The sequence below is a fragment of the Rhinoraja longicauda genome, chromosome 20 (genome assembly GCF_053455715.1).
Source record: "Rhinoraja longicauda isolate Sanriku21f chromosome 20, sRhiLon1.1, whole genome shotgun sequence".
In the NCBI taxonomy this organism is placed as follows: Eukaryota; Metazoa; Chordata; class Chondrichthyes; order Rajiformes; family Arhynchobatidae; genus Rhinoraja; species Rhinoraja longicauda.
Genome location: NC_135972.1, coordinates 19,104,713 through 19,123,042, shown reverse-complemented (window position 1 = coordinate 19,123,042; position 18,330 = coordinate 19,104,713). Strand labels below are relative to the sequence as shown.

General features: G+C 43.6%; 1 protein-coding gene across 1 annotated transcript in view; it reads left to right on the top strand.

The window, feature by feature from the left end:
• The window catches only part of ric8b (RIC8 guanine nucleotide exchange factor B), a 38,093-nt gene that overhangs the window by 11,603 nt on the left and 8,160 nt on the right, over positions 1-18,330 (top strand). Inside the window, exons 3-7 of the mRNA XM_078417092.1 lie at positions 2,939-3,550; positions 4,962-5,056; positions 11,713-11,863; positions 14,022-14,117; positions 16,232-16,376. Of these exons, the coding sequence (XP_078273218.1) occupies positions 2,939-3,550; positions 4,962-5,056; positions 11,713-11,863; positions 14,022-14,117; positions 16,232-16,376 (1,099 nt within the window). The remainder of the gene's footprint in view (positions 1-2,938; positions 3,551-4,961; positions 5,057-11,712; positions 11,864-14,021; positions 14,118-16,231; positions 16,377-18,330) is intronic.

Sequence of the window (18,330 nt, the reverse complement as noted above, 5' to 3'; positions counted from 1 at the left end):
AGAGACTGTCGGTGCTTTGGGTCTGTGACTCTTCGTCAGAATTGGGAAAAGAGCAATTCAATTTAGTTCTCGGTGGAGAGAAGGTGGAGGGGGGGGAGGGATGTGTAGAACAAATGGAATGTCAGCGTTAGGATGAGTTGGAGTGGCTTAATGCAGTAGCTGCCAGCACGTTAAGCGGGGAAAGTGTGAAGTGTTGTTGATGGTTGTGGGATATGCCCAGCAGGCTAGATCCGCCCTGAGGGCGACCTACCCACCCGGTGACCTCTGCGTTGCTTAAAAAAAAACTAGAGTCATTTGAGGGGCAAATTGCATTATGAGGGTTCTTCAGTAACTTTATTAAAGACAAATTCTCAGTCTTCTGTCCCACGCTCATCATGATCTCAACACGAAATACATTTCCTCTCCTGTTCTTTACTTTTCCCCAATTGATATTCGTACGTTTTTTTCCCCCCAATTTTGAACCTGATTTTTGATTCTGACTAGATCTTCGCCTGTGTGGATTCCAAGTTGTCGTTGATTTTAAAAAAATTCAACTGAGGATGGGAGGGCTTGCTGCTATTTCAATAAATATAAGTGTTTGTGGAACAATAGGCTGCAGGAATTCCATGTTGATCCTGGGGGGAATTACTGAGGCCATGACTTGTGGACAAAATGCTCTACTTTTGTGTCAAATCAAAACTTATGTGCGGGACCAATATGTACAGTACTCAAAAAGCTGAGTGCAGTGTACATATATTTTCTCCTTCTATTTAAGAACTTTATCTTATCAATGAAATCCTGACAATGAGAGATAATCTGGTTGAACTCTCAAGCCTCTACTGGTTCTGACTGCTACGTGTTAATAAGGGAGAAGAGCCTTGAGAAAGGCCCCAACCTTGTTGCTAAGATACTTGATTTGACTCTTCCAGCCATTTGTGTTATTTATAGATTTTTAAAAAAATGTCTGTCAGTGACGGTGAATACAGAAGTCTTGTACAAATGCAAACTTCATTCAATGTGATTCTAAAGTCCCTTTTATCTTACTTCAACTCTTTGTATTTTCTTTTGTTTCCTTGTTGCACACCAGTGGCTAAGAGGATGTTTAGCTAGGGAATGTTGTGCTGCAGCAAAAAGACAAGCTAGCAGTGTAGTGGTTGTTTACGGGCCAGGGCAGAAGCCTTTGTGCCCCGGCCTAGATTTATGGTGACCTCCAGGTACCCTGTTATTTTGGTCTAGTTTGTGCTGCTTTATAAGTCAAATGAGAAAGTAATCTCTGACCGCACCAAGTCTTATAGCCGGTGCAGCATGGATTTAGCTGCTGCTGTCAAAGACTTGGAGTGTAGACAACAATAGAAATTCAGATCCCAGCTATAAACCTTTGAGCCGGCTCACATTTACCAAAACAGCTGTGTTTTTTTTCTTTCTTTCTTGTTCACTTTTGCCTTTTCTACATATTTATAATTTAAATTAAAATGTTAAATCCTCAGCTTCATGTTCAAATTGCACGGTGATTTAGGGGTGGCACAGTGTCGCAGCGGTGGAGTTTCTGCCTTATATTTCGATCCTGATAACATCTGTACGAAGTTTGCACGTTCTCACTGTGACCATGTGGGTTTTCATTGGGTGCTCCAGGTTCCTCACACACTCCAAAGATATGCGGGTTTGTAGGTTAATTGGCTTCGGTAAAAATTGTAAATTGTCCCTCGTGTGTAGGGCAGTGCTAGTGAGGACTCGGTGGGCCGAAGGGCCTGTATCTCTAAAGTCTAACTCTTGCAGCTTCCTACCTTAGTAATCTGCTCTGAAATACTAAATCCCTGAGGAAGACACACGAGTGAGCAACTGCTGAATCTGGAGCAAAAACAAACTGCTGAAGGAACAGGGTGGATGATGGCTTTGCTAGACTCTTCCCTACCGCTGTTCAGGCACTGTCTCCCTGAGTCTCTGTGTCTTCTACCTAGTCATATATACACCTTTCTGTTCAACCCTCCCCCACCTCCAGTATCACCATGTTTCTGTCCTCTCTCCAACCTGCCAATCAATAAGTTAAAAAAAAGCCTGTGATAGCCAGCTGTTCCCTTACCATATATCTGTATACTGTAAATGGCTCGATTGTAATCATGTTTTCTCTTTCTACTGACTGGTTAGCACGCAACAAAAGCTTTTCACTGTACCTTGGTACATGTGACAATAAACTAACTAGCTAACAGCTGGACAGGTAGTGTCTGCAGAGCAAAACATTTTGAATGGAGATCCTTGATCTCCATTCCCGTTGTCCTGTTTTCACACCTTACGCTTCCTTATCTATGTATCCCCCTCTCGCCTGACATCAGTCTGAAGAAGGGTCTCGACCCAAAACGTCACCCATTTCTTCTCTGTAGAGATGCTGCCTGTCCCGTCGAGTTACTCCGGCATTTTGTGTCTATCTTCGGTTTAAACCAGCATCTGCCGTTCCTTCCTACACAAACATTTAACATTCCAGGTCAATGTCCTTTCATAAGAACTGAAACACAGGAGACTGCAGATGCTTAAATTTACAGTAAACCTCAGCAGGTCAGGCAGCGTCTGTGGAGGGAATGGACAGACTTGGAAGGGTTCATATCTGAAACATCGGCTGTCCATTCCCTCCGCAGATGCTTCCTGACCCGCTGAGTTCCTCCAGCACTTTCTTTTTGCTCATGATATCGGTATCTGCGGTTCCTTGTCTTTATTTAAAATTGACATTATTGTTAGAAGTTAATTTACCACTGATGTTTATATATTTTTCCATAGTATTTACAACATAGAAGCTACCCAGCGGTCCTTACTGAAGTTAATACACCATTTAAAGTGATTTAAAATCCCATGTTAAAATGTTGTTAGTTTCCTTGCTGTTACAGTTTGTGATATTTTTAGATATCAGTTCTGAAATGTAATATTTAAGATTTGCAATTTCTAATTGCCTGTCATCTATGATTAACAGAAATTATGTGATGAAGTCCTGAAAGAGTTGCAGAAAGAGCCGGGGCCATCGTGCCAAGTCACCTGTCTGGAAACTATCCGTATTCTCTCCAGGGACAAGACGGTTTTGGCCCCTCTGACCACCAGGCCGGGAATGCTGCTTCTCATAAAGCTGGCCGGACTGGAGTACACACAAAGCTCGAGGAAGGAGACCTCTCACTTTGGCGTTATAGTTGAGGCATTAAAATGTCTGTGTAACGTTGTATTCAACAGTGAGATGGCACAGCAGCTTAGTATGGATTTTAAGGTTGCCATTGGAATCTGTGAACGCCTAAAGATGCACAGAGACAAGAATCTGGCACATGAGGTTAAGTTCTTTGATTTGCGTCTTCTTTTCCTGTTGTCTGCCTTGCGGATGGACATCAGAACTCGGCTGAAGGATGATCTTCAGGGCCTGCAGTTGCTTACTGACGTGATGGAGAACACGCTGGACATCCAGTGGTCAGAGAAGTACGTGGTGGCTGGGAATCTCAGGAGTCATCCCGTGTCTGATGTGCAGGCGGATTTTGCCATTGAGGCACTAAAGGTTCTCTTTAACGTTACGTACGACTGCAGCCAGAAGCAAATCGATGAAGTAAGTTTCATTTATTAAGAGTGAAGGCATTTGTTCCAGTGCATTGTCCACCCGTCAACCCGCCTGGTATTATACTTTAGTTTCATTTTGTCCTTCATCTGATATTTAGAAAGAACTCCAATTGGCTTGCACATGTGTAGGAAGAAACTGCTGGTGCTGGTTTATACTGAAGATAGACACAAAGTGCTGGAATAACTTAGCGGGTCAAGCAGCATCTCTGGAGAAAAAGGATGGGTGACGTTTCAGGTTGGAACCCTTCTTCAGGCTTGAACCAGTGACAGCAGGGGACTTTGAGGATATCGGAGGGAATTCTGTTTTCTCTATCAGAGATACAGCCTCATTGATCGTTCACTAATTGTAAAGGGACCTGAACGGCCCTGGTCAACCGCTGTAGGGACAGATGTGGGCTATTGTTGGGTGGCCTCTCCATGATATGGGGATGGGCCGCATTTCAGTCAGTGCTCTGTGGCAGACGTGGTGAACTGATACCTGCGCTAGGTGAGCCCATAGAATGGGCGCCCATTCAGATCATTGTCCCCATGTCAGTCCAGAGTGAAGCTGGTGAGATGTTCCTAGCAGCCATGTTGAGTAGGGCCCATCAAGTGTCATCCACCCACTCCTTAGACAAACACTTCTCATAACCAGCATTCTTCATCCCTGGCAACATAGCTGTAAAATTCTTCTGTACTGCCTCTGGTACTGTCCTAAACGCCACCGATCTGACCTTCAACAGTTTATGAATCTCCTGCCAGGGCTTCAGGTTGGGAAAGACTCGGATCGTTTCTGTAGGTACACATGCGTCCACGCGTTTCTTTATGATGTCGGAGCCGACTGTGGCATATTCATTCAGGTCCACTGATGATTCGTTGGACATGGCCCAGAACCATCAAGTTGAAGCATTCCCGTCACCCCTGACCAGCTCTTCTTGGCCCTCTTCACTGGTGCTGCCCTCTCCCCTCCACTCTGCCTGTGGGAAGGAGGAAGAACCACAGCCAGGTGGTGAGGTTTCTAAAGTGCAGGCGAGGGTTGGGGCGCTCGGTGTTCCTGATGATGGTATAGCGGTGGTTGAGTGTGTTGGGTCCTCCAGTGTTGAAGATGATGTGTTAAGGCTAGTATGGCAGATACTTCTTCAAGCTAGACTGTTTGAAGTCCCCAGCAATGACGAGGAAGGGCGTAAGAAGTCCTGGTGTTAATATCAGTCCCAGATCAGAACTTAGACACAAAATGCTGGAGTAACTCAGCGGGTCAGGCAGCATTTCTGGAGAGAAGGAATGGGTGGCGTTTCGGGTTGAGACCCTTCTTCTGAACCTTTGATTTAAACCAGCATCTGCAGTTCTCTTTCCCACACCAGTTCAGAACTTGTTATTGTACAGTGGTAATATTTTATTAACATATATTTTCCCTCTGGTAGGATTATGTCCACCGGTACAGATACCTCACTGCCATTCTCTGCCACAGTCTGCTGCTAAACACACAGTCTGAAAATAAAACAGAGGAATTTCACAGGTGAGTACACTGTATGTAACAACCTCTAAGACCAGAGTCATGGAGAGGAGATTTCTTCTTGTGGAGATTCTAGCAACTATTGTTTCAAAATAAGGGGTCATCCATTTAAGACAGAGGTGAGGCAAAATATTCTCTCTCTAAAGGTTGTGAGTCCAGTCATAGAATCGTATACAGCTATAAAACAGATCCTTCAGCCCACTGCGTCTACACTAACCAAGAAACAACCACCTGCATCAATCCTATTATTCTCTCCACCTTATCACCAATGCCAGATTCTGCACACATAAATTAACTTGCCAACACGTGTCTTTGGGATGTGCGAGGAAACCAGAACATCCAAGGGAAAACTTAGTGGACAAAGAGAGCATGCAAAGTCCACACAACAACAGCAAAAGTCAGGGTTGAACCTGTGCCACTGGAGCTATGAGGCAACGTGTGTACCACTACGGTACCTATACCACTGATAGCATATGTACACTCGCCTTTCCATCCCATCACCCACTAACTTCCTTTGTGCCTCCCCTCCTCCCCCCAGCTCTTCATCCTCCTGCTGACACCTCACCCTCCTTTCTCCACCCCACACTCTGATGGAACTGATGTTGATGTATTTTTAAGTATAGGTCTGAAATAATTATCACTAGAGTTAGGAAGCTCAAAACAAGTGTCTAATTGACTGCATGTTCAGCAAGTGTAGCTGTTACCAGGCAGAGAGAATCATTAGGTAAAGTAATTGGTTATTTACGTTGCCTGATCTGTTTCCAGGGCCTAGCTGATTCTGCCTTCAAGTATTGCCTACCGTTTTTTTCAATTATTTGTTCAACTTCCCGGGTACCAGCTGTGAGATTAGTATCACGTTCCACATTTCCATCCCAGCAGTGGACGTCAAAAAACTAGTTGTATTTTTTGCCAGTTTCTACTTTCATGATAAAGATTCTGAAGAGTTTCCTGTTGATTAATGTGAGATATTTTTATCATTCATTAAATGAAACAGATGTAAAATAAACTACCTACTCCATGTGAGTTTTAGAATCGATAATGTAAGGCAGCAGTTTTGTAATTCATTACTGATATCGCCTCATTAGTAATAATAATCTGTGAAGAAGTTTGATCAAAGTTGGTTAAAGCCTCTGGGTTGTGCTAGATTTGTGGCTGGCAGCCTTGCATTCCTGGAAAATCTACTAGCCTTGGACGGGAGCCTACCGTTGTAATCAGAACCTGACTGCTGTGCTTTGAGTGTGCATGGTAGGGGGATTACCAGGGTGAAGGCGAGAGGCGGTTTTACCAAGTATGCATAGCAATTTGTGACAGGGAGACTTATGAACCATCAGCGGCATCTAACAGCACATAAATAGATTGGATATGCTTTGTTAAAAGGACAGGATTGTGACATCAACATTAGTGTAAAGCAACAGCACAAACCAATTGTGCACGTGCAAACAACGATGCGCAAGTAGTGCAAATAGGTCGATTATGTGCTGATTGTGTCGAGTGTGTGAGCTCAAACACCAAGGTACGTTGTAAAATCGAATAAATCTGGTTATCTTGATCGGCCGAATGGCCTAATTCTGCTCCTATCACTTATCTGGGCTAGAAAATATAACCCACTTTTGTGAAACTTTATGGTCTACTTTGAATTGCCCTGGTAAGTTACTGTTAATAAGAAAAAAACTATTAACTAGTAACCATCTGCCTTCCTTCCCAAAAAATCAAAATCTTCCTATCTCTACCCTGAATATACTTAATGATACAATATCCATCGGCCGCTGGGAAAATTCCAAGCATTCAGAATACTCAGAGAGAAGCAATTCTTTTCATCTCAGTCTTTAGTGCATGACCCTTTATCCTGCAGTTGGGACCCCTAGTTCTAGATTCCTGTGCCACATTCTGTCAATTACTACCCTGTAAAAAACCTCTTCCGAATTGTAGATATTTCAATAAGATTAGTTCTCTTTCTTCTAAATTCCAGAGGAGGAGCCCAGTATAACAACTTTTCCTCATAGTACAACCCCTTCATCCTTCGACTAAATCCTGTGCACATTTTTGCACTGCCCCTTCATTATCTTCTTCGTTAAATAACTATTGCAAAGCTATTCACAGCCTCACCAAACAATTGATGTGGCATTACTTGCAAGAGCACTATCTAGCACTTGTATGAAGCAGTCGCAGTTCACCTGCAAAATGCAGCGTCCCTAAAATTCTAGTAGTTTCTTACAGAGCACCAGTACAGGGCAACAATTGCACTGAAGCAACTAATGCCAACTTTTCTCTCAAGTCTTCCACTTAAAAAGTCCTCCAAAGTAATCCTTCTCACAACATCAAGTGCAGTTTCATACTTTCTACGATGTCACAAGGTAAATAATTCTATCTTTGCAATTTAGATGTGTTCTGTAACTTGAGAGTCGAGCTTTATACAAACATACAAATTAGGAACAGGAGGTGCCACTTGACCAAGCGCGCTAGATCTACTTCTCATTAAAGTCATTGCAGATCTGATTCTAACCTCAATGCCACATTCTGCCTTTCTCAGTTACTCTGCATTGCTTGAAAATGTTCTGCAGCCGCTCAAAAGACATCCTGGATCCTGGCACCAGGATGGCAGCACTCTGTACTGGTATCTCATTTGCAGCCACAGAATCTCTTGTCTACTTAGCTTATCTATCCCACTCACAACTAGCTGTGTCATAGAGCCGTACTACACAGAAACAGGCCCCGGCCCAATTTGGCCATGCCAACTAAGTTGCAGAACCGGGCTAGTTGCACTTGCGTATGCCTGGTCCATATCCCTCCAAATCTTTCCATCCATGTATCTGTCCAAGTGTCTTTTCAATATATTTGCACCTGTCTGTATTGCTTCCTCTAGCAGGTTTGTTTCATGTACCCACCACTCTCTAGGGTCTGCATCCATCTCCTTCCTGCCTGTTTGTGTCCTTGTCTAAATGGCTCTACACATTGCAATCGTAACTGTATTCACTACCACCCCTGGCAGGGTGTTCCAGGCACCCACCACTCTCTGTGTAAAGAAAAATTGGGCTTGCATATCTGCTTTCAACTTTCTCCCCCTCACCTTAAAGCTACACCCCTTTAGTATTCAACATTTCCACCCTGGGAAAAAAGACTGACTCTATCCCCTCATTGTTAAAGCCAGGGATAATCATGCAGGCTCTAACTTTAATCCTTTCAGTGTCAGGAGCTGTACAATGCAGAGAGTCACAATGTGTCATATAATCATTTCCTGACACAGTTTGACTTTTTATTAATCTTCTCAATTACCCTGATATTCTACACCATGTGCTTTTATCCTTTAACCTTGCATTTAATATCTGGAATTGGCTGCAGAATTGAATAAAGTTAAACCACTTTGTAAATTCTGCAGACTGAATTATGTTAATCAGATAACAAAATGTGTAACATATCAAGTAATTTAAACAGTATATTACAACACATTCTGACAGGAATATGATTGTTAATTGGGTTAGGCTGATTATGAATTTAAGGTGGATTTATTCTCACATTAATTTTTCAGCCCTGGCTCTCTAATGATTTAATTTTTGTTTGAAGAATTATATGTCTAGCACCACCTCATCTCCATAACACATGCTGAGAATAACCAATACAAAACCTGTGTCATTTCTAAAAATAACAGCACCTTGGAGTCTCTGTTAAATAGCTCTCAGTTTATCATTGGTTTAATCTGCAGAAATCTGGGGATGGCTGTACGTAGGTAGCTCTCTCTCTCTTATAATGCTTTCAAAGCTGCAAGTTGTTAGTTGGCTGAATGTGACCAGCTAGTGATTTGTGTCAACGTGCACTCATTGTGGATGGGCTGTGGGAAGTGGCTGGGAGTGTCTAGTGCTTTATTCAATGTACGAGTCAGGAGGGAGTTGAGAGCTGAGGGGGTGAGTGTCATCCAGGGATGATTAATGGGCTGTCTAGGGTGCAATAAGGGCTCATATATGCTCAACGCCAGTGTGCATTGCCACCTCCTAGGGGAGGAATGCTAATGGCTTTGTGTGGACCTGTGTATGGTGGCAGACTTGGTGGAAGCTGTGGAATTTCCAACCCTCTTCTGCACATAAAACTGTCAGCAGAGTGACAGAGATCAGAAAGTCAGGGATCTTTCTCTGAAAAGAATAACTGAAACACAGTGATCCATAAAATGATGCTTCAAGGTGTTGTAGAATCTCGTTTGCATTTGCTGCATGAAAGGGGACCTCGGCTTAAGAGAAGCACAGACAGCGAGAACAGCAAGCAGAAATCCAGGCCCAACCAAACTCGCTAGTTTAAAAGATCAGAAAGTCGGAAGACACTTAGCAAAACTGATTCCTTCCACACAAGTTCCTGGGCGTAGCATTAGGTAAGTGCAGCAAAGCAAGTTTGACTGCATTATGTCACAGCTGATGGGAATGATGTCTAAAAATCAGTCACAGGGTTGTCAAGTTGTGCTGCACTGAAATGAGTCCCCTCTGCCCAGCCCACCCATGCTGACTATAACGCCTCTCTGCCCACCTCACCCGGACTGCCCGTGATACCTCCCTGTGCTAATTCTGTTTACCTGCATTAGGGTTTTCCTGTGTAAGAACCTGTCCGAGAATGATTCTAATTGGAGCAAGCAAATTACTCGGTGGTCACAGATTCATCTGCAGGTCTGTCAGTTTCTTCATTTATCAGCTTCTATCGTCCAGCCTGCTAAACCAGAACACAAAATTACTGCTAATCTATATTTATTCATTTTCCTTCCTTGTAATTATTCCCTGGTTTTGCCCAGAGTTTATTTGGGAATATAAACTCCTGTGTTCTAATGTGGTAACAACTTAAATAGTGTTGCTAGTGTCACTGATTTACCCATTGAAGAGGCTAGTGGTGGAAAGATGTTGTTCAGGCTGGTGGTCTATGACTAGTGGTGTTCTACAGGGATCAGTGAGATTTAGACTTTAGAGATACAGCGCGGAAACAGGCCCTTCAGCCCACCAAGTCCACGCCAACCAATGATCGGTTGTGATATTTGTTGGCAGTTAGGAGTAGCCTTGCAGCAAATTGAAGTGTGATTATGAAGTTTAGAGTGATATGGCACAAAACGGGCCCTACAGCCCAGCAGATCCATGCTGGCCACCAGTTCCGCCACGCTGGTATTAGTCCCCCAGGTTTAACCACCCACCGACACACTGGGGCAATTTACATTGGCTATTTCACCCCACGACCCACATGTTTTCAGGACATAACCGGAGCATTGCTATTGAGAGCGTGCAGCGTAGGTTTACTAGGTTAATTCCCGGAATGGCGGGACTGTCATATGTTGAAAGACTGGAGCGACTAGGCTTGTATACACTGGAATTTAGAAGGATGAGAGGGGATCTTATCAAAACGTATAAGATTATTAAGGGGTTGGACACATTAGAGGCAGGAAACATGTTTCCAATGTTGGGGGAGTCCAGAACCAGGGGCCACAGTTTAAGAATAGGGGGTAGGCCATTTAGAACAGAGATGAGGAAAAACTTTTTCAGTCAGAGAGTTGTGAATCTGTGGAATTCTCTGCCTCAGAGGGCTGTGGAGGCCAATTCTCTGAATACATTCAAGAGAGAGCTAGATAGAGCTCTTAAGGATAGCGGAGTCAGGGGGTATGGGGAGAAAGCAGGAACGGGGTACTGATTGAGAATGATCAGCCATGATCACATTGAATGGCGGTGCTGGCTCGAAGGGCCGAATGGCCTACTCCTGCACCTATTGTCTATTGTCTATAGTACCTGGGGGAGAATATGCAAACTCCGCACAGACAGCATTGGTGGCCCGGATTGAACAAGGGTTGCTGGAGCTTTGAGGCAGTGGCTCCACTGTGCCGCCAGTATGGAGTATTTCTGATTAGTTTGTTCCGTTTCGTGAACCTTTTTTGTGGCTGAGGCTCACCATTCACCAGTTCACCATTTTCACATGTCCGATGATCTGTGGCGTCACACTAAACTAATGGTCAGTGTCAGGCCCCACAGGGGTCAGTAGGAGTTGTTCAGTAATCTCTGCACATGTTCCAAAAACGTTAACTTTCTAAATTCATATCAGCCATTTAATGTTAAAAGAAAGAAGAACTGCTTGTGGTTCTGTCACTGCATGATAAGCTGTAGCCAGTTCAGCTGACTGAACTGTGCAATGTTATGAAGGTAAGATTTTGGCCAAGGTTTTCTCTGCCTTTGCTTGCCAACCTTGCCTTTGTTTCCAAAAGTCTCACTTAGTGTTCAGCGTGCCGGAAAGTCCTGTCCAATTGCATCTCTCAGAGACCATGGGCACTTCACACTGAAACCTGTGAACAGTAACCATATGAAGTTGGTGAATCACGGGTCTGTGACTGCAAACTATCCTTGTGTAGTTAAGAAAGAGCTGTTTTCATAATGCCATTTATGCTTAAGCTGCTGACCAAATTCAGTGGTGGGCTGCGTGAGTTGCAACCACTCACCAAGAATATTTCTGCCTGCCTCAGAATACATGCAAATGGTAGTTAAGTAATTAAATTGAGAGACCACTGAATTGTAGATCGGTTGTCTCATTGTTTTCCAGTAGAAGGCTGAGGGCTGGAGTTGTGAGAAGGGCTTGGTTTGTTTCCCTTTGCTGTGTGTGCTTTTTGATGATGTTAAGCCAGGGGGGTATTCAAACTTTTAATTTTCTTTCAGCCACACAATCAATCTTTTGAACAACATTCCCGTGTCAAGCCTGGATCTTCTCTTCAGCCCCAGCATCGAATGTGGCACAATCGATTACAATGGGAAGAAGATGGACGCGGTGGAGGTTTTGCTGGCGTTTATGGAAAAGAGAATAGACAGGGTACGGACCTGGTCAGTTTTATGTTTTAATATCCAGTTACATTCAGTCACGAGTGTGGTTGCAGAGCAGAGCGAATCTCAGGTTGGTTTAAGACAGGTTGTTATACTTCATGAATCACTAGCTGCATTTTTAATTCATAAATGTTTTTTCCTTAATGGGCATTGCTATTTGCAGCAATCATTTTGTTGGAGTTTGGTAGGAATTGAGTGTTCAGTCTTTCATCCGTCTATGCTTTTTGTTTTAATGATGTATATTGTGGCAAATCTGCACGGGATTCCCATCCTTTATGAATACCTGCAAACGCATTTAGATAGGAGAATATACAAAGCCAATACAGACTTGGCATGCAGCATCCACACACCCAGTGGTAGTGCTGTACCTGAGGCATGAGGAAATACTTGCATTGTGACATGTTCACAAAAGGGTAACATGGAGATAATAATTAATTTATAAGGAAATTATAAAAATGGTAGAATATTTCCCAATGATGACTTGCATTCCTTGATCAGGTTGTTGATTGCTTCACTGCTTCACGTAAAGACTGCACCTGATATTGGAGTTCCAGGAATAAAGTCCAAACAAACTTTGTACTGATAAAAGACAGTAAATACCTCTGCTTGACTTTCTTTTACAACATGGTCATAAAGAATGATATCTGAGACTTTCCATCTTTGGCAGAAGCTGGGACATGGTACTACACGTTTGCTGTTCATGGCATTCTGTAACTGTCCATGGGTACTTTTGTTAATATAGTGAATGCTGGCTTAGTGTTACATTGTATGGGTCGTGATACACCTTACAACCATGTCCTGCAATTAATGGGTTGTTGGTGACAAATATGTACTGCAGGTTGTTGATGCTTCACTAAAAAAAGCCCACTTTCATTAGCTTAAGGTTAAAATCCAAATCCCTTGTTGTAGTTTGACCTTGTGTAGAAGCTTTGTTCTTGCACATTTGACCACTTTTCTTTAAGTGAAATGAACCTTGGACCAACTTTCACAATGGACTGCGGTTTAGAGTCATATAGTCATGGAAACAGGTCCTTCGGCCCAACTTGCCCTCGCCGACCAACATGCCCCATCTACACTAGACCCACTTGCCTGCATTTGGCCCACCTGTCCTATCCATGTACCGATCTAAATGTTTCTTAAATGTTGCGATAGTACCTGTTTGTTGGAGGGGTAGCCTTCTGTAACATTCACCTGTCCTGCTAACCAATGCAAAGTGCTGAATCAATTCAGCTCAAAGTAAAGGCAGAGTAAATGTGACCACACCTGTGCAGAGTGAAACATTTAATGTTATGGCACAATGATCCTTCATCAGGAACTTGAAGCGAGTCGATTACTCGTGCTAATGTGAAGGATTCGATCACCACTTTCAATTTAGGAGGGTGGGGGAAGAAAAAAATCTTGCACTGCTTTTTGCTTCCACTCTACCAAAGAGGGTGAGAAAAATGAAATGCAGTTCTGTATGTGGTTTGCTTAAAGAGGGGAAATTGTTCAGGAATGCAATGTCCAATATCGGACGCAGAGATCAGCAGGTTGACAGTTGGGGTGGAGGAAGCTTGTGCTTATTACAGCAGAAAGATGAAACTGGTAAAAGTAGGCAGTCCTTCATGGGAAACTGAAATCAAAGAGTCCGGGTAATAACTCAGCGAGCAACCAGCGTGTGACAGTCTTGATCCCAGAGCATCTTGAGACTCTGGCAACCAGCGGGAAGTGTCAGACTGGGGAGCTTTGGAGAGCAATCATCTTCTTGAAATACAGTGAGTTACAAACTGAATGCACATCCTGAAAAATACTTGACATGGGATGTGATATGGTGGTTTGCTGGGGTTGTGCAGAGGCAGAAACAGATTAGGAACAGAATTGGTCGTCACTATAATGGAAAATGATCTGAACAGATTCTGATCATTGTTTGAGCAATAGACCCAATGGAACAGGTTTCATGGAGTCACACAGCGCAGAAACATGCCCTTCAGCCCAACTCGTTCATGCTGCCCCAGTTGTCCTATCCAAGCTAGTCCCATTAGCCTGCATTTGGCCCATATCCCTTTCCTATCCATGTATCTGTTCCAATGTCTTTTTATGTCTTTTTCTTATTGAATCCTTTGATTGCAAAGATGTTAATTGTATATTTGTGCCCTCACATTTGATAGGGGACCAATTTAAAAGAAGGGTTGACTCCAGTTTTAAGCGTTTTGACAGAATGTTCCAGGATCCATAAAGATATGAGAAAATATATCCGTTCCAAGGTAAGGATCTTAAATGTGTAAGAAGAAACTGCAGATGCTGGTTTAAACCAAAGATAGACACAAAAAGCTGGAGTAACTCAGCGGGACAGGCAGCGTTTCTGGAGAGAAGGAATGGGTGATGTTTCGGGTCGAGTCCCTTCTTCTCGACCCGAAATGTCACCCATTCCTTCTCTCCTGAGATGCTGCCTGTCCCGCTGAGTTACTCCAGCTTTTTGTGTCTATCTAAGGACCTTAAATATTTAAGGACCTTAAATATTGAGTTTAGTTTTCATATATATTAGAAAGTATGTTTTGGATCTTACAAAGAGATGTTGAGAAATATTTCTGTTTCTGCAGGATTTTAATTATCTTTTGTAAAACTATCTCTCAGCCACTGGTAAAATACAATCAATTTCTACTCAATGCTATGTAAAACTGTACGGTGATAATTTGGCTTAAAAATAGAGCAATCGCTCCATCTACTGCCCTCCTGTTTCTTTTTTCTAATTCTCAAGTAATATCACCTTATCGCCAAATCTTAGTGGGATTTCAGTAAAGTTATAAATTGTCAACGTGTACTTTAAAATGGAGACACAAGAAACTGCAAATGCTGGACTATTGGGTAAAAGACAAAGTGTTGGAAGAACTCAGCAGGTCAGGCAGCATCTGTAGAGGGTATGGGCAAGCAATGTTTTGAGTCGGGCTCCTTCGTGAGTCAATGAGTGATTGTAGGGGTGGGGGAGGGGGGAAAAACTATAAAATCTCTTTCCGTTCTTAAATTATTCAACCTTATTATATTATTGATTATTGTACTGTATATTTATTTGTTGACTTATTGTATTGATGGGTCTGTTAAGCTGCAGCAAGCAAGGATTTCATTGTTTTGTTCGACTGTACTGCCAATGAGAGCTTTGGTTTGGATTGCACAGCCAGGGGTGGTAATGGAGGCAGATTCAATTGTAATCTTTAAAAGGGAACAGGATAAATGTCTGAAAGAAAAGCATTTGCATGGGTTTGGGGAAAGGTCGGGGAGTTAGAATAGATGGGTTTCCCATGATTAGAGTGGTACAGATTCAAAGAACAATTGCTTCCTTCCATGTTATATCTATCCTGTTATCTTTTTGGATGAATTAGATTCTCCCTTTTGTCACATGTTTGGGGACTGAACACCACTTCTCTGTAGTCGCTCTCTCTAACCTAGACTGAGGTGAATTTGGTTACACATGACTGCATTTGGAACCTGGCATGTTTCAGACACCTTGAGCCCACTGCTCGTGTAGTAACTGAATTTGGCATGGTACAGGGATCCACAACCCAGCCACTCAGCGTCTCCTAATGGCCAGTCAGATAACAACAGACAGTACCGTAACCAGGAAACAAATGGAACCGCCCAGAGAGGAAGAGAGACGATGTTGTCATTTGCTGGTGTATTAATGCCTGTGGTCCTCAATACTTAATCAGGAACTGTACTATTTGTAGGGAAGGAACTTTGCATATCGAGTCAAGAGTGTTTACTTGTCACATGTACCCGGAACAAAACCATGAAATCCTATTTGCTGCAAGCCCATTAATACAATAACACAATTAAAAATATATACAATAATTAGAAATGCAATAAATTAATTATCAGTAATTTGAGAGTATCATGGTAATGACGTAAATGAAATCCTATTTGTACATTTTCAATATTTGGTTTAATTTCAACTGCTTGGCGTATCCATTACGCACTGACCTGCAGTGAAATATTTTGCAGGGAGTTAAGACCTTTGCACGGTGGCGCAACAGTAAAGTTGCTACTTCACAGCGCCAGAGACCCGGGTACGAACCTGACTACAGGTGCTGTCTGTACGGAGTTTGTACGTTCTCCCCATGACTGCATGGGTTTTCTCCGGGAGCTCCGGTTTCCTCCCACATTCCAAAGACGTACAGGTTTGTAGATTAGTTGGCTTCAGTAAAAATTGCAAATTGTCCCTAGTTTATAGGACAGTGCTAGTGTACAGGGATCGCTGGTCGGCGCAGACTAGGTGGGCCAATAGGCTTGTTTCCGCGCTGTATCTCTAAATGTCATTTGTCTTGTCTTATGAGAAGCAGGAATACGTGTGTTTTATCAGCTGTTGCCAATCTTGCTCTGCCAGGTCCTGCCTCCTCTGAAAGATGTGACAAATCGCCCTGAAGTTGGCACCACTCTTCGGAATAAGCTGGTGCGCCTGATGACCCACATCGACACTGGAGTAAAGCACACTGCAGCAGAGTTCCTGTTCGTGCTGTGCAAGGAAAGCGGTGAGCATGGACTCCTGACCCTGCCCCTACCTCCGCCTCAGTTGTGGGGTCTACAGCGAGAATTACATGCATGTCAGCAGATGATAACAAATTATATCTCAAATTTCAAGTAATACCAGCCATCCTGTCCCCCACCCCCCATCTGAAGAATGGTGGAGGCAGAATCTCTCACAACATTTCAGAGGTATTTGATTAAGAAGGTTGAGAGAATCAGAGAATTGTGGACTGGTGGGAAAGCACTGGAACCCACTGCAGGAGTGTGATACAGGGGTCTTGGAGACGATGGTGAAACAGTCTGAAGGAGGGTCCTGACCTGAAACGTCCATTCCCTCCACAGATGCTGCCTGACCTGCTGAGTTCCTCCAGCACTGTGTGTTTTGCTCAAGATTGCAATTCCAGATACTAACCTGATCTCGTCATCATCCCTTGGGCACTTGGCAACAGCACAACAGCAGCAGTGCAAATGTCACAAGCATGTCAGCATTAGAAAGAGATAAAAGACTCATTATTTTCAGAAATAGGTTAATTAGAAGAGTGTGACAAAACACCAGGTATTTAGGACGTAATAATACAGGGCATGTTCAGGGTTTTCAAGCAGCTGGGATTGTTTGAGGAGGTAGTCACGGTGCAGTGTGCAGGGGCTGTGGTCCTATGTGCTGCCTGCTGTGCTCATCTGTGGCACTGGCTGCCCGTCACTTGTGAATCCGTTTCTGAGCAGATGCTGGAAACTGAAATAAATGTCAAAGATCATCAGCTTAGTTTTCCTCACTCCACATATGCTTCCTGACCTGCTAGGTATCTCCAGTATTTTCTTTCATTTGTGTTGTCCCTCACAGATCCAGTGTTTTAGATTTAGATTTTTAGATTTAGAGATACAGCGCGGAAACAGGCCCTTCAGCCCACCAAGTCCGCGCCGCCCAGCGATCCCCGCACACTAACACTATCCTACACACACTAGGGACAATTTTTACATTTGCCCAGCCAATTAACCTACATACCTGTACGTTTTTGGAGTGTGGGAGGAAACCGAAGATCTCGGAGAAAACCCACGCAGGTCCCGGGGAGAACGTACAAACTCCGTACAGACGGCGCCCGTAGTCAGGATCGAACCTGAGTCTCCGGCGCTGCATTCGCTGTAAGGCAGCAACTCTACCGCTGCGCCACCGTTTTCTTCCTCCCCTGCTCTCATTTGTGTCCTCTGTTTCCATCAGACTTTTTGATTCATTAACAAGCCTTCCCCGCCCTCCCCCAGCCAGCACTGCCACCATACCTTTCATTCCTGCTCTCCACCCTATCACCTACATTCCCTTTTGTTCTCTCCATCCTCCCCCTTCACTTAAAACGTGCTTGATTTTAACGTCTCCGAGGTCAGATGAACGGTTACTGACCTCGAGCATTAACTCTCGTTTCCGTCTCAGCAAACATTGCCTATTATTCAGCATTTCCAGCATCTCCTCTCATTAGTCAGATTGCCGAATTGAATTTAATAAATTTAGGAATTTATAGATTGCTCCAAGAAAGGCATCGCTCCTCCCGCACTGTCACTAAAACAAACTCCTCCTGTCCCACTGACACTGGATAGCAGCTGGGGAAGGAACATGGTGCACAGAGTTAACACTTATAGAACAAGGCTGGACATGTTCTTGGTCGAAGTGCCGTGAAAGGACAAAGCAGCCTTTCTGTGATGCCTTTCCTCATCTCAGGAAGTCACCGGATCCTTCACAGCCCATTAAATACTTTTTGAAGAGTTGTTATTGCTGTAATGTAGGACCATTTCAATTTGACCCCCCCCCATTCCCCTCTCCCCCGTTCTCTCCCGCCTATATCCCACCCTCCAGCTTTACATTTCTCTCCTCCTCGTCTCTCCTCATCTGACACCCTTTTGTCTCCTTTTCACCCCCAGCCTTTGTCACTAACTCCTCCCATCTGCCAATCACCCTACTACCCTCGGCTG